Raw genomic sequence first — 17,518 nt, forward strand, 5'->3', positions numbered from 1 at the left:
TATGTAAGCGATAATCAGCAGACCGAGCTTGCACTGCATGTCCATATTTTGCATCAAAATTCATAAATATATGAAAAAGAATCATTTTTTGGTGTCATATAATTCGGTGAAAGATGAAATGAATGATCCATTCAACAAGGCGAGCCTCGTTGAATAGATTTCATCTTTCACCTCATGAAGAATTCTGTCCATTGTACATGTACTCATGAACATTCATTATTAGTATACTATCCTGGGCTATAATCCTACCGTACATGTAACAAGCCATCCTAAAACCAATAAGTTGCCGAGGAAGGGTCTCTGTAATGTTCAATAATTTGGTCTTCAAAAAGTATGAATTAGAAAATAGGTTATCTGAAAGAGTAATTCTCCTTCTTCATACCGTCTTAAGTAAAATAAATCATAAAATACAAAAATACAAGAGTTTTTTAGAATGACTGTATGTTTTTTTAGAATGACTCTACATGTATATCCTGCTCTACATAAGTAGACAAATGTTAAAGTAATGTCATGCATAAGATGTACATAGGGCCCATAGGAGACCAGCATATTATTGAATGCATGGGCACCTCTGTTTTTGAAATAAATGAATAAATACAGAAATATGATACAGTTGAGTTAGCCAAGTGGTTGGATGCCTATATTGTACAACCCCATCAATTGTTTTGTTTGTACGGTGACCAAGCGCCCTATATTTCTTCCCAAGGACACGTTGTTCAGTCATTGTGTATTCAGTAAATCACACACATACACGTATTATGAAAAGATATTTGCACTTGCATGATAACAGCCATTATGTGTGCTGTGCTGTGTAACTGGTCAATAAAACTTGACCTCACACACAGCACTGCTTTTATTCATCTGAGCTGGCATAACCTTTTAGTACCATTCGACCTTCAGCAAATATTAAAATGTAGCTTGTTTTAATACACGATTTCCATGAGGTACCAGATTTTGATACCACTGCTGGAACAGATTGAATCAATGGCTATTAAAAAGCCTATTTTTATTAAAGTTTGGAGAGAAAAAAATCCCCAAAAGTGGATGTTACTACTTACTTCATGGGGTGGATAAAAAATAAAGATTATTGAATGAATTTTGTGATATTTAATGAAAATCTAGTACTTTGATCTGGTGCCCAATCAAGTATCTTGGTGTATTTTTTTTTCTATGAGCATGGAATGTGTTGTGAGATATGATCTTTGTCTGTATCCTGCTGATATCAAATTGCTAAATTTGTTTGCGCAAGATATGTGATGTCACTTGTGAACAACTCTCCCAATTACTTTATTATATATTTCACTTAAATTGCCTCTTTTATTACATCTATCAGTAGATCATGTGTTCTTTCTATAGGAGGGCATGTAATACAGATTTTTAAAGAATACATCATGAATAAAGAGTTTGCATCACCATAAGAAAAAGCAGAAAGAGACATTTGAGGGTATTTTATAGTCCATCAAAGGGAAAGTTGTTCACATGTGACATCACACATCCTTGTCGCATTGCCAATGGGAGGATCTCCATAGCATTAGTGATTGCAATATTCAAATGCTCATAACTTTCTCATTATTTGTCTGATTTTCCTCAAACTTTCTTACTTCTTATTCTTTGATTTTTCTGTTTCGAAACAAGCCTACTTATTCCAAAGGTTTCATTCCCCTTTAAGAGGAAGTCTGCTGATTAGCAAAAAGTCCAATCATCATATTTATCATTTTATGCCATTCTGGCGCAAGCCTCCTTTTTAACCCCATACAAAAACATTCCGTGTTCGCTCAATCATGAACGAAACTAAATTTTTTTAATGACATTTGAAAGATAAGACTTCAGAGCACCTACCTATTAACACCAAAATATAGACATCATAATTTGAAACAAAAATTTTATAGACTTTTCAAATCTGTTCCGTTTTTTTATACGCACTGTATAACTCCAGTTACTGCACCATAAACTACATGTCTCACTAGGCAAGCCATTGCAATAGCAGCGGGACAGCCCCGCGACTGTTGCGATGTTCTTTCAGTATGAAGGCACACCGCTACAACACCAAGATAAACCACTCAGTTGTGATATGTTTAATATAATGTGGGGGCATCGTGGCCTAGTGGTTATGACTCTCGTCTTTCAATCTGAAAGATGTGGGTTCGATTCCCCGCCCTTCAAGTATGTTTGGTGTATAAAGATGGTATAAGAGTTAAATACTTCAATGATTTTCACAAAGAATCATTGGTTGAAAAAAGATGCAACTGTTCCTACACTTATATAAGATTGTCATGTTAGATGATACTCAAGTGTTAAACCCTTTGCCAAATGTTTAGCCAGGCTTTAAAGCAAATGTGCAAAAAAAAAAAAAACATTTTCATAGTTCTATTTTTATCATTAGTTTCTTGGAAATGTACTCCTTCCTTTACAAGATGTACACATTGGGCTATGTTCAATGAAAAGGTAAGTTTTCAAATGTGACAGTAGTACATGTACCGGTATGTGTTTGCACAGCAAATCACATTGAAAAGGAGCTATACACCAATGGCAATGATACATGAAGTTCCTCTTGAACAACAAAAAAAGTGAACAGAGTACTTCCCGTGTAAAATAACAATGGACAGTGACAAAAGAACAGCTAACTGGAAAGTTACAGTTGAGTGCTTTACCATTCACACATACATTCAAAGAATTCTCAGACAAATATTTCTGATAAATTACCAATGAAACTGCACAAAGGCCTGAATGAATACGAATGATCAAGGAGTTTTAACACATGGAGAACCATCCAACAAATTCTCTTTAAAGCCACTTTGATGCTGCAAGGATAATGACACCGTTCTCACTACCATCCTAAAACTAGTTTCCTGGAAACTACATGTAGTTTACAGAAAACTAGTTTAACATGTAATGAGAACGGTCGAAGTGGTCTTGAAAAACGATCTTCCAAAACGGTTCAGAAAACCGGAGATCGCTTTGCCTCGTCAAACTGGTTTTAGGGTAAGTAAGGACACAACCGTTCGTTTCGGGGAAGCGATCTTCGCACATTTCGAGAACGCTACTCCACACACTGTATGTGGAATGCCTACGATGCAGTTTCAAATTTTGTGCGAGACATGTCCCCATAGCAACAAGACCGCTTTACGTATTTCAGGTGATCAAATGGAAACGCGAACAAAGTGATCTTCCAAACTGGGTTCCTAAACTGGTTTCCAGTAACCCAGTTTAAGAAAGTATAATGAGAACGGTGTCTATGTTAGACATGTTCTTCCTTTTCTTGCAGATCATAGACAAAAAATTGCTATCTAACTACAGACTTACTGGCCAGATACAAAGAAAATATTCCTCTGTATTGATAAATACTTTTGCTGTCCCTGGTCAGATACTACAAGCAAAAAGCAAGCTGAAAATGGATGACTCTCTGACTTATTCTACATTTGAGCTAGCACACGTTGTTAGCAATGGAGGTCAATTGCATTTCTTGGTAGTCTACCGACCACCACCTTCTGTGCAGAATCAGCTCCGTACAGCAGACTTTCTTCAAGAATTTGATGATCTTACTGCTGAGATATCACGATTGGCTGGGCGAGTTCTTCTTCTTGGGGACTTTAACATTCACGTCGATAAACCGTCAAAGTCTGATGTAGCTCAGTTCCTATCCATCATAGAATCTGCAAGCTTGGTTCAACATGTCACCGGAGCTACCCATAACATGGGTCACACTTTGGACCTTGTAATGACCAGAGATAGTAGTTATCATCAAGGACAATCCTCTGCAGACATCTGTCCTACCCGTCATGGCTGCATCATTGAAGACATTGTCATTCATCATAGTCTCTTGTCTGATCATCACTGCATCCGATTTGTACTCAGGTATCCTCAGCCGGCGGTGAAGAAAGTTAAGCGGACTTTCAGGAACTTCAAGGAAATGGACATCGAAGGATTTAGTGAGGCACTGATTGACAAACTTAATGACTTGTCCTCGGCTGGTGATGTTGATTCAGTTCTTACTGCATATAACACATCTGTAGCAGCCTGCGTTAATGAGTTTGCTCCTCAGAAATCATGTCTCCGCTCCACAAGGGTTCGCAATCCTTGGTTCAACGAGGAAATCCTTACTGCGCGTCGAGAAAGAAGACGGATTGAACGGAAATGGATCAAAAGTTCTTCAGACACTGATCACACATCTTTTAGGCTAGCTAACAAGCATGTTAACGACCTCATAGTTAAGGCTAAGCAAAAATACTATACGGAGTTACTCTGTAAAGCCAATGTCAAAACAGTTTTTAATGTTGTTAATAATCTGCTCCACAAGAATGTTAAATTTCTCCCTGTGTATGATAATCCTCTTGATCTAGCAAATCGTTTTTCTTTGTTCTTTGTCAAGAAGATAAGTGATATCCGCAACAATGTCACAAATACACCTGAACCAAGAAGTGTAGATAGTCAGGAAGTCAGTTCTTTTCATGAAAGTATGTTGAATTGTTTTGAGGTTGTCAGTGAGGATAATATCAAACGCATTGTGAGCAATATGTCTAATGCCACTTCTTTAACAGATTCTCAACCTACTTGGCTTTTGAAAAAACTTGTCAATAGCAATATTCCTGCTCTGACCTCTATTGTAAACAGCTCATTATCATCGGGTACATTTCCAGATGGTGTTCATCAGGCTATAGTTACACCAATAATCAAGAAAAACAATCTGAATAAACTTAATAAAGACACATTATGTAATTATAGGCCTGTTAGTAATATTTCACATATTGCTAAAGTGATAGAAAAGGTAGTATCAATTCAACTAACAGAACACGTAAATGATAATGGTTTATACGATCCAATGCAGTCAGCATATAGATCCTATTTCAGCACTGAGACAGCCCTTTTGAAATTGCAGAATGATGTTCTGTCATATTTTGATCAGCATAAGTGTGTTTTCTTAGTCTCATTGGACCTAAGTGCAGCTTTTGACACTGTGGATCATACCATACTACTGAATCGCTTAAAATCTCGATTTCGCATATCTGGTCTAGCTCTTAAATGGTTTAAGTCTTACCTGACTGGTTGGTCATCTAGGGTAAGCATAGCCGGAGAGTTGTCTGACCCGTGGGTCACTGAGTTTGGGGTACCCCAAGGGTCAGTTCTCGGGCCGATTCTGTTTAGTTTGTATATCACTCCCATCTCTGACATTATCAATAAACATGGTCTACAGTATATTTGTTATGCAGATGATGTACAACTGTATTGTTCCTTTGACCCGCGCTCTTTTGATAACATAAATAAAACACTTGAGAAAACCTCTCTTTGTATTTCAGAAATAAGTAGGTGGATGTCATCTAATTATCTCCAGCTGAATAATAGCAAAACTGAATTCATAGCTCTCTGTTCTTCTGCCCGCCATCTGCAATCAATATCACATATTCAGCTTAATGTTAATGGTCAATGCATCCCCATCTCCACTAAAACTACTGTTCTTGGAGTATGCATTGATAACATGTTCACACTGTCTGCTCAAGTAAATCAGGTTGTCCGTAATTGTAATTATCATCTCAGCAATTTGTGGAGGATTCGTAGATTCATTGATCTTAAGACATGTCACCATGCTGTGCGAGCACTTATTCTTTCTCGGTTAGATTACTGTAATAGTTTATATATTGTTTTGTCAGCTAGAGATAGAAGAAAACTTGAGGTTATTCAGAATCGTGCCGCTCGATTAATTTTTGGCTTTGGATCCCGATCTCACACTACACCCCTACTTAAGGAACTCCACTGGCTACCTCTATTCCAACGTATTCAGTTTAAAGTCTGTTTATATGTATACAAAACTCTAAATCATCTAGCACCTGAATATCTTAATAATACCATCAAATTATACACACCCTCTCGTAATCTTCGTTCAATCACTGACACATGCAGACTTTGCATTCCCTTGTCAAAACTCTCCTCTGCCGAAAAACGGTTTGCTGTAGCAGCTGCCAAGACTTGGAATACTATCCCTCTTTCAATAAGAAATGCTTCCAGTGTTCTTGGCTTCAAATCTTCCCTTAAGACATACCTTTTTCCTCAATAATTAATTTCCCTTTTTATGTTGAATATTGTAGTAATTATTGCAAATGTTGAATTGTTATTCCTACATTGTACGCGCTATGGTACGTTTTGTTTTTAGCGCCTCTAAATACCCATTATTATTATTATTAAACACATTACTGATTTTTCAATACAGGGAAAGCAAAAAAGAGCGTTGCAATATTTATTGAATATGATTTGAAATTACTCGACTGGCCGCATGTGGCCAAAACTGTGACACATAACGTCACAAATAGATATATGAATTCTCTGAAACTTATCTAAATTTTTTGTAATGTGGAAATGTGTGGAAATTAGTCAAATGTTGATTTAAAAATTGGCGAATTCTGAGGGCTTTTTCACATTTTGAAACTTACCATACAATATTTTGCCCAAGTTCAGGTGGGTGTTTCATGAAGCTGTTTGTAAGTTAAAAGCGACTTAAAGAACGAATGGTGATCCTTTCTTGTGGTAAATGGTATTGAATTGGCGATGGTTTAGCGCTTAAGAAGGGTTCACCAGTCGTTCTTAAAGTCGCTCATAACTTAAGAACAGCTTTATGAAACAGCCCCCAGGACATAATAGGGCTTTGAGATATATTTTGTCATGTATTTAATACATAATATTCTCTTTGCTGATGATTCCAATATTTTCTACACACATCATGATCCACATTCACTTGTGAGCACTATGAATGCAGAATTTAAAAAAGTAACAAACTGGATTAAAGCCAACAAACTGTCACTGAATCTGCAAAAAATGCTTTATAGTCATTCATTGAAACATCTGCCGCATCAAATACTTTTAGATAAAACTGAAATTAAAGAAGTGCAAACAACAAAATTTTCAGGTCTTACTATTGATAACAGAATGCTCATATCAACAATATTTGCAAAACTGTGGCAAGAAATATTTGAGTCATCAACAAACTTAAATTTACGTTCTTCCAGGACAGGCACTATCCATGTTGTATTGTGCAATAACTCTACTATATCTTAATTATGGGACTCTGGAATGGGGAAATGCCTCTCAAATGAGACTCAACAAAATCATGCTACTTCAGAATGCAATATGTCCTTTAGAGTTCATACGGATGAATTGTTTCATCAGAAACGTATCCTTTAAGTCAGTGACCTGTACCGCTTACAACTATTCCAATTCATGTATCAGCTAGATAGAAATAGTGTACCTAATGCCCTACAAAAGAAATTTATGAGAAATAATAATTTGCATTCATATAATACAAGACTGACAGTCAAATGACTATTACTTACCTAAAAGAAGAACAGTATTTTCTAGCAAAACTGTATTTTTCACAGGACCGAAAATCTGGAATTCTCTGGACAGAGTAATAAAAGGGGCAGCTAATCTGAACCGATTTAAATTACTCATAAAAAAATTCTTCTGAATTCTTACTAATTAAAATTTTTTTGTGAACTTCATACTTATCCAAGGTAGGCCTAGTGTTGATTACTTTAAAGTCAATATAATTTGGTATACAGTGTATACACTTATGTCACAGTGTTTATATCTAAATAAATTCATATAATTTTGCTGATCATTTTTACTATACTTATATGATTACCATCATATACTGTATAATTTTGATAGGGGGTCTACATCTTACAAGCTTTGCTTTTCAGTAGACCCCTCCACTTTTTTTCATTTCACCAGTAAGTTTCAACCCTGCATATGTTATGCATTTGATGCATCTTTTCATTGAAATGATTTATTATGAAATGTACTTTGAGGATTTGTGGAATATGAATAAATAAATAAATAAACAAACTTATACAGAGTGGATTTTGAACAAGTAAATATCAAACCAACAGTGGGACTAGTTCTTGCAAGAGACCTTTGTAAATATATATTTTTTTCTAGTGAGAGCACTTGTTCATGTACATGTAAGAAGCTATCCATATCTCAACTTGGCTTGATCTTTCATCATCTCGATATATTTTGCACTGTGCACATGTGAATCTACACATGTATACTGGTAACCATATTCATCATTCCCTTTATTTTACTTATTACATCTTAACTCATGTTGATAATTCTTCCACTCATTCATTTACCATAGTGTTTATTGATAATTGTATAAAATACTTGCATCCAATTGCTCATTCATTGATCTATTTTTCCATAGTTGATCAATTATTATATTGTTATGGGATATCATTTGTTACAGATATCAAATCATGCATACTGCATGCTGCAAGAGTACCAGCAAGCAGCGTGCCATAAAACGGTATAGGTTTCTACTAGTGTGAATGAACACTTTCAATGGAAAAAGCAGCACCTCGATGAGGGCAGGAGCATTTGCACTGGAGTATACATGTGTGACCCAGAAAGAATAACCCTTTATTCACAAGATGAACACATAATTAACTGGGACAGGTGCATACCATACTGTGAAGTGCTTCAGTAACGAATGGATAAGCACGATGCTTCCAATATACCACTGCATTCAGACTGTTGACCAAGGATCCCTTATGCAGTGTCTAGCCACCAGGCCTGACATGATCTTTATGAAGTGATTATCATATTTTTAGGGTCTGGTGAAAACATTGTGTGAAAGTATATCTCAGAAAAATGATTAAGGAAGTAATAGTGTACCATATATATGCCTTGATATATATGCACGACAATCATACTCTCCTGAATCTAGAAAGTTCTTTTGAATCTTTAAAGGATCAATAACGTATCATCCAACATTCCAATCTCATGAAAGTGTAGGAACTATCATTTTCAGCTACTCATTCATTGCGAAAATTGATGATATGATTTTCACACTTATTTCTCCAGCCTAACAGCATATTCATTGCTAGAAAAATACATGGTTGGAAAGACAAAGACAATTGCTTGACAATGGTATCCCATTTTTACACAAAACTAAGGATTATAGAAAATATCGCAAAAGAGCTCCGTGCTTGTAATTTCGGTTTGAGCGGTTTAGATTTCCCCTGTACAAAAACGCCATAGGGAATACAACAACCCTGACTGCGATTTCAATGCACGCGATTACGGTAGTCAAAATGTTGTATCGCTTTTCACGTGCAAAGTCAATGCAGTGCAGATGGCCGATACGGCAGTTTGGTTGACCGTGCGCATTGAAATCACGGTAAGTCAAAACGTTGTATCGCTCTGCTACAGTACATGTTTCCAATGGGATTTGCGCATTTTATTAAAAATTTGTATGGCATCGCCGTGAATATCCCCTCATATCTCAGAAACTAAAATAAATTGCTGCCTAGAAATTCAGTTATGAATAGAATAGGACTTGTACATTAATATTCTGCAAAAATATCAAAATTGATTAAAAAAAAACCAGAATTGCCTGATACGTTTCGGATGAACGCCGACGATATGTACGGCTAAAAATAAGAAAGGTCAAGGATACTGGAAAATGAATACTGGAATGGATACTGGAAAAATTTTCTGAGGTGGACTAGACCTTTAATAAAACACGCCCTTTAATGAGGAACCATGAAAAGAAACATATGTGCCTTGCACCAGCAGATGTGGTGCACTCTCTCTTCCCTGGAGCAGAGACAAAAACAGGTGTAATTGCCCACACTGGTCTGTTCAGTCACAGAGCATTAAATGTTCAAAAACTCATTCATGAAATTTACAAGACAATACGAATAATTGCACAGATATGAATGAAACTCGCCAAATTAATGTTGTCATGTGAGGATAGTCCTTTCTATCATCATATCATTCAATAAATACAGATAGCACATCTTCCCATTACACTTTTTATACATTCCTTTGTCAACATTATACTTTCAGACAAACATGTACATAATTTTTCATCACATTTGATTTAAAAATGATCAAGGCAGCATCTGTACTGTACTGCCCCTTTGTAAGTTGTCCCTGCCAAATTTTGTTCAGGCGAGACAAAAAAATGAGCAGGGTGCGCTACATAACTTTATAGAGGCCGTTCTCATTACACTTTCTAAAACTAGTTTAATGGAAACTGATTCAGGAAAGCAGTTTGGAAGATCACTTTGCTAGCGTCCCACTTGATCACAAGAATGTGGTTTTCAAAATCACTTCACGTAAAGCGATCTTGTTGCTATGGAAACGCTCTCAGTGGGGTGTCACGTTTTGCGCAAAATTCAAAACCGCAGTGCAGTCATTCTTCAACTGAAATTTATGCATTTTACTTTGATCGTTTATGACGTCACAAATCCAAAAATTGATATTTTTATAACTTCCTTACTCTATAATGGATTTTCCTCAAACCTTGATCAATATATCTTATTATTTTTTCTTCAGGGTGAACTTCCCCTTTAATTGGATCAATCGTATATCTTTTTTTTAAATAAAGATAGTTTTGGCTTGATAGGCCCCTGGAATTCTCACCTTTGAACAGAGGGGTGATCTTCTTAAAGGCCACAACTGGGCCATGGCGGATGTACTGTCCAAGACCAAACTCAAGGAGTAGAAGAGGTATCCCGGTCAAGAACAATGTCAGGAAGTATGGTATCAAGAAGGCACCTGATGACAACAAACAACAAAAGAAATCGACCTTAGATGTAACATTGCTGAGTGTGCAGGGATTTAGATTAAAGTTGAATCAAATGAATCTGTTTTTAAATATGTACATTATTTAAGGATATCAAATGCTGTCCATATGTAAACAAGAATTAGTATTATATGCTATGATAAGATTTTTACAAATGATTCATTATCCAATATAGCATAAAACCAGGGAACCATTGGAATTATCAAAGTCAAATGGAACTCCAAGGCCCGTATTCTGAAGTCGGATTTAATTCAAACTCAGTTGTGGTTTAGCTATGGAGAGCCAATTGGGGAACAAATCTTTATAAGCACATGTTCAATTTATTAACTCATATGACACTCAAATCATTTATAACTGTCTCAGAATGATAACTGAAATATTGTCTTCATTATGAGAGCAAAGGGAAACAATAGTAAATATAAGAAATATACAACGTAAGCAGATTTTTTTAATATTTTTTTTTGCTCCTCATAATTTTAGCAGAGTTATACCATGGTCTAAGTTAAATCAGACTTCAGAATACGGGCCCCAGTCTTGCTTCATTATCATTTTCATGAATATAATAAAGTAGAAACATTTGTCATTCAAAACCATTTAAAATTTTCTAAAACTTTTTTTCAGTAGGCATTTGGAATGTGGTTTAGATTTGGATCATGCAAATACCTTTGCAAGATTTGCTAAAATCAAATTCCAAGTCACAATTTGGAACTCCTTGACTGCTGGAAGAGGAAAATTCAATTAGGAACAGGCAACAAAAAATACGAAAAGATCCTGTTTAAAATCAGACATCCGTTAGGTACAGACCTTTATCCGTTGACCATCATTTAATTTCAGTATAATACACATTTCCCATAGACCCTAGCCCAAGTCATCTCCGGCACAGGCTAAGTGGGTTAATCAAAGATCAGAGGTTTTTTTTTTGATAAAGCACGGTTCTTAAATCAGATTTATATATAAACGCGCCAATTTTTTTCACATGATCTTAATTTGTTGGGAGGGAGCCAGCCGTGATATTTACACAAGACAAATGTTTATAAAGCTACTTTGGATGTCAAAGTGCATGTGGGTGTGATTAATGACATGGCAGTTTTTTTAAATCAAACATCAATTTCCATATCTCATTTTGACCAATGAAAAGGAAGAATACTTGCGCAATCAAGGCAAAATCATGTAGTAATATCAAATACAGCCACACTGGCAAAATTGATAATAGAGACTGACAAAAGCTAAATGTTATGCAATGACAGACCTTTTATCAGTTTGGAGTTAGTTTCATTGGTGTGTCTGTAGCATTTATATGTTAATATCAAGGGGCCGGTTTCATAAAACTGATTAAAATAACAAATTTGCAATAACAGTTCAAAGCTACTGAAATTATTCAATTTGATTGGCTAAAATAACTCCTTGTTATAGAAATTGTGCCTTTCTGAATTTTTTTTATGACATGGGACCAACAGAAAGCGATTAATATTTCTCACCTCCACCACTCTTATAACAGAGATAAGGGAACCTCCAGACGTTTCCGAGACCAACAGCATATCCCACACAGGCAAGGATAAATTGAGCCTTGTTGCCCCACTTCTCCCTGCTGGCACCGGGATAACCTGCCTTGGGCGCTGTCGATCCTTTGAGGGGAGAGAAGCTTGCCTTTGACGATGGCATGTTGCTTTCAAGCTCCTTGGTACTGCACCAAAAGTAAGCAAAGATATTGTTTTCAATACAGATTTCCGAATGTAAATGATAAGGAAAAATGACAGCGTAACAATACTGAAAATAATAAAAATAAATAGATTTAAAAAGTAACAATGATACCAAACAATGCCGGTTGCACTGTAATAGATTAAAATAAGGATTTTGGACACAGAGACATAATCTTGAAAAACATTAGGAAGGAAACTGAAGTAAATATCACAAAGAGTGAATGCACTTAATTTCAAGTGGTCTCCTCTGTGTACCCCATACTATCCTAAACCCCATACTACTTTTTTTTTTCCTTTTAAAACAGGCCAAATATTCTGCCTAACCCCGGCATAGAAAATGCTTGCTTTTCCCGCAACAAAATTCAGTATTCCCGGACAAGTGGTAGCCATTCATGAGCGCTATCTCTGATTGGACAACAAGGCTGGCTTCGTTCGCCCGAGGAGATATATCAACCACCTTCCTTGGCTTGGTCGGGTTTCTTTTTACACTTGCTATCTTAACTTTTCACACTGCACTTTTTTTCCTTAACCCCAGGAAATTGGTGGGGCTAAGGGGGCTAAGGGGGGGGGGTTGTCTTAGCCCCACCAATTTCCTGGGGTTAAGCTTAGCCCACATCATTTTCACACACTTCGTTTTAGCAAAGTGGGCTAGCACGGTAAATAGTACGGTACTATCTGGTCCTGCAAAAAGGCAGGGTTAGCACTACAATTGTGGTGCTAAGAGATGCAGTGTGAAACGAAAGTGGGCTAAGGAAAAGTGGGGCTAAGCTTTAGCCAGTCGAAATTGCATGTTTAACGCACTCTGTATGGTAAAATCATAAATATTCATGAGCTGTGTGATAGTCCGGGGTTAAGGCATTATCCCCTGCTAAGCAAATAGTATGGGGTTAAGAAAGACAGTGTGAATCCCCAAAAAAGATATTATGTGGTTAAGGAAATGCAATATGAAAAGTATATTAACACCACGAATGCCCGTCGAAGTTAACCCTGCTACTTTGCAGGGCCAGATAATCCTGTACTATAGGTAAGGAAAGGTTAGCCCACTTTGCAAAAATGCTGTGTGAAATGAAAGTGGAATATTCAAGCTAACCCCGTAATTATTGATGGCCTATTGAATGAAAAATATTTTATTCCAATTCATTCTATATTCACAGTTAAAATGTCACTTTATTTATTCACTATAGAGCATGGAACTAAGGAAAGAAATAAATCAGAGTTATGAACAAAATTATTGAAAAAGAACAATGTACACTGTATCATTTCACAAATTTTAAAAAGAAATGAAATCACAATCTGAAAATGCATATAGTACTACACAACAGGTTAATAGAGTTACATGTACTTGTGTAGAATTTATCAAGCATTTAAATTTCAGTAGAAATATATTTTTACATCTACATTTAAATTAAAATTAAACATTTAAATTAAAAATTTACATCTAAATTTATCCAAAAAGAACAAAAAGGAAACGCACGTATCATATGGTTTTGCTCTAGAATAACACAGAATTGAACCATGATGTGAAACTATCTGGGCCTTCTCAATTTCCTATTGATGAAAACACCACTCTGATTTCGAAACATAATCGATTAGTAATTGCTATAAACAGATCAATGTAACTAAAAAAAGCTCTGAAGTACAGCATGGGAAATAAACCCTTCAAGTACCACTCCAAAATAAAAATTATCATGCAGCACGCTATCATCCACTTATAGACACATTCAGACTAGAACTCTACTCTCAGTAGACATATTGAGACAAGAAAAAATGACTAAATTACTAAGTCACTCCATGCTATCCAAAATTATATATATCTTTGGTTGACCTGGAATAATGAATTCAAGTTTTTTTTAAGATGCCTCTTCTATCTGCTCTCCCCTTCTCTTTTAATAGACTATCTTTCTTTCAGATTATACACAACAAGAGAGTGTATCTCTACCTTTTCCTTTTATTCTGTTTGAAATCACATGATTTGATGAAGAGGATTTGGCTGCTATTTATAGGATTTAAAAAAAAATAATGTTGAGGAGTGATTTCTTTAAATTGAGGCAGCCAAAACTGCCAGGATAATGGGATATACAGTACATTCCTATTTTTAAAAAAAAATCAGTTTCTGTAGCATAGGGTAGGTAAAACATTTTTTAAGGCTTCTTATTTGCCTTTAAAAAAATGTATTCATTCCAATCAGTTCTCTCAAGTTATTTACACTTAAATGCATATTTAGACGTTACTGTACATTCATACATGTACATGCCTCTTAAGCAATACCCAACAAATTACTATAAATTAAGTCACAGAATCAGAAGATAAAAATGTACATTGTTTTGTCCATGGAATTTCAGAAAATATATGGAATGGTTTAAAAAAAAGTTCAGAGCAATGCTTGGCTTACTGAAAGGGTACCATTTTGACAACACTATATAAATAGATTTGCATTCACTAATATATTCCATTTGAATTGAATTTGTTTGATTTAATACATGAAAGAGAAATTTAAGAGGAAGTGAGAAAAGAGGTAAGGATAAAGGAGTTTCATGTGAAAGTCTTTATTTTATCAGTTTCTCAGCAATATACATGTACCTGATTAGGGAAATATTACATAAAATCACGTGGGTTGTCATAACTCATACATAGTATTGCTGTATTCAGCTGTAAGTTGATTATAGACTACCACTGTTTAACTACAGCCGGCATTTAATGTTTCACACACAACATTTTCTTCTCGCCTGTTATCGCCAACCCAAGTTTCAATTCTCTATATTTCTACATGGACAAAACAATGGTGGTTAGAAAACCCCGATGAAATTCCATACCTCAATGTCCTTGTATCTTAATACCAACGTAACTGAGATGAACAAAATTAGTGGACCCTTGGTCATTTCTTTTATGTTTTTTTAAGCTTTTTACTTGTTATAGCAGTTAAGTCTCGTGTTTTTTTTATATTTCTACTTTTTGTAGACATTTTCGATAGGACTACAAAACGGTGATCAAAGAGAAAGAGAAAAAAAAACAGTGATTAAAAAAATTATTAAGATAAAAACCTCTACATGTACAATGTTACAATAATGATGTAGCGCTGTGCAACCAAGGAGATATAACTCCTTTAGTTAGAGTGATTTCCTTGACGAAACAGACACTGCATAAGGCACATTACATTATACCAAGGAGATATCATTTGATTACCGTATACAATAGAATATTCAGCAAACAGTGTATTTGATCAAATACACATGTACGGTATTTTACTCAGCAATGCCCCTTGTCAATCTCAATACTCACTGTAAATTTTCCCAGTTTGATTGGTACACTGGTTCGCTGGAAATAAATATGATTTCAAAGAATCACAAGCACACTTTATGAGAACACACACTGTTTGGAACTAGCGATAGGCATATGGAATGGCCCGACTGTGTGCAAAATCAACACCAAGATACCCAAAGGTCCCATATCACACAAAAACACTCAAAAGTCATTGTCTCTTGGCATACAGCCTAAACAGAAACCCAAGGAATTAATTGTAGTTATTGATCATGAACGAAAGAAATACTGCTTCATCACCATGAGTCAGCATTTTTCACTTATTGTCTTGTACTGTACGTCTGTTCTATATACCGTACGGTATGTTAGCAAACCTGATCAGCATCCCTTTTTACATGTAGAAATGACAATAAAATTATAGTACTGGAAACTTGGAATAAATATTAACTATTCAAAATTTCAAATTAGAGTACATAGTCTTAAAAAGACATGTGTTACTGCTAGAAACTGAAATCATGACGTTACAACACATTATTATTTGCATGCCTCACAATTTCTCACATGAAACAAATGTCTTGTGACGATTGAGGCAAACGGCACACTCTGCAGGTCACTACTGACCAGTCACTGCAAAGATTGAAACAGTATTAATGCAGCAAAACAGATTTTTTTTAACTTGTGCAGGTCAGTGTGAATATACAGACATGTATAATGTACAGTAATAATGAATAAATAATAAATTAATACATCATCCATAATAATGAAGTAATGTTATCCAGAGGACGCTTTAAACAGATGTCTTGAATCACGCTGGTAAGCTGACTGATTAATAAAAACAAATTTATTTTAAGTAAAGCAAAAGGAAAGGAAAAAAATATAGTTCACCAACAAAAGAGAGTTCTATGGTCACAAACTCACAATAATTAGCACAGTGATTTAACTGAAAATTATGAATATCTGTTGGGAGTGTATTTCGAAGACTTTCTTCAAAGTTTCTTTGGTTTGGAACATGAAGTTTTCCCTGTTAATAAAATCAAGGAAATCTGACAAAATAGCAAGGGCCTATCAAAACCGGAAATAACCTATCGTTTTTATTCTTATACTACATGTATGTGTGTAGGCCGATTCAATTCATCTAAAATAAAATTATTTATAACCATTAGTATGATCAAAATTTATCAGCATACATTTAAGATAAAATATATGGTTAATCTTTTTTACAGATGGAACTAAAAGTATTCTTGTACTAGAATCTTTTTATGAAGAACAAATGCATGGAAAAGTGCCTGAAAAATCTTAAAATGAATAAAAAATTACGAGTGTAAAAAAAAAAAAAAATCACAGGTAACCTCTTTACCTGGTGGCATGAGAGTCCTTTTCATCTTCGACAAGAGCGGGATTGACCACCGCAAAATCATTTTCTTCTCCTTTCTCACCCATTTTGATGGAAATGCAAGACTTCCTGTGACCCTCAAATGACAATGGTTTCCTGAATTATTCTGCTGCAGATTATCATATGTCACATTAAAGGACATTAAATGAAAGCAATTATAGAGATACCAGTACACAGCTGCAGTTTTTGAACCTGATGTTCCAGAAGCTCCGAGCTAAACTGATCTATTTCAGAATTGAATCTGGGTGATATCCAGGGACGATATAAAGTACTGATGTCCCAAAGCAGGCCTATCCAAAAGAACATAGAAGCTGATAGGACAATGCTAACACTTGTAAACATTTGAGAACCTACAATCAAGTACCGTAAGTAAATACGAATTGATTATATAAAACATAGGATTCTATAACAGAGGAAATGATAAAAATAATGATGCCTAGAATACTGGACTTTGGCCTGATGTTTACGTACCAGGGGTATTCTATATAAAATTCCTAAATTTGTACTGGTTGGTGCTGTAGATCAACTTTAGGAGATCAAATATTAGAGATGGAAATTAACAAACGTCAAGGAATACAACATTTCATC

General features: G+C 35.4%; 1 protein-coding gene across 1 annotated transcript; it reads right to left on the reverse strand.

Moving 5' to 3' along the window:
* Positions 1-7,449: 7,449 nt before the first annotated feature.
* Positions 7,450-17,284, reverse strand: LOC129283384 (sodium- and chloride-dependent GABA transporter 2-like). The gene is made up of 3 exons (XM_064112666.1): positions 16,895-17,284; positions 12,058-12,263; positions 7,450-10,551 (listed from the first exon to the last, which is right to left on the reverse strand). Exons 1-3 carry the CDS (start codon positions 16,975-16,977, stop codon positions 10,259-10,261), a joined length of 582 nt encoding a protein of 193 aa, XP_063968736.1. The 5' UTR covers positions 16,978-17,284; the 3' UTR covers positions 7,450-10,258.
* Positions 17,285-17,518: the final 234 nt, after the last annotated feature.

The sequence above is a fragment of the Lytechinus pictus genome, chromosome 2 (genome assembly GCF_037042905.1).
Source record: "Lytechinus pictus isolate F3 Inbred chromosome 2, Lp3.0, whole genome shotgun sequence".
Lineage (NCBI taxonomy): Eukaryota > Metazoa > Echinodermata > Echinoidea > Temnopleuroida > Toxopneustidae > Lytechinus > Lytechinus pictus.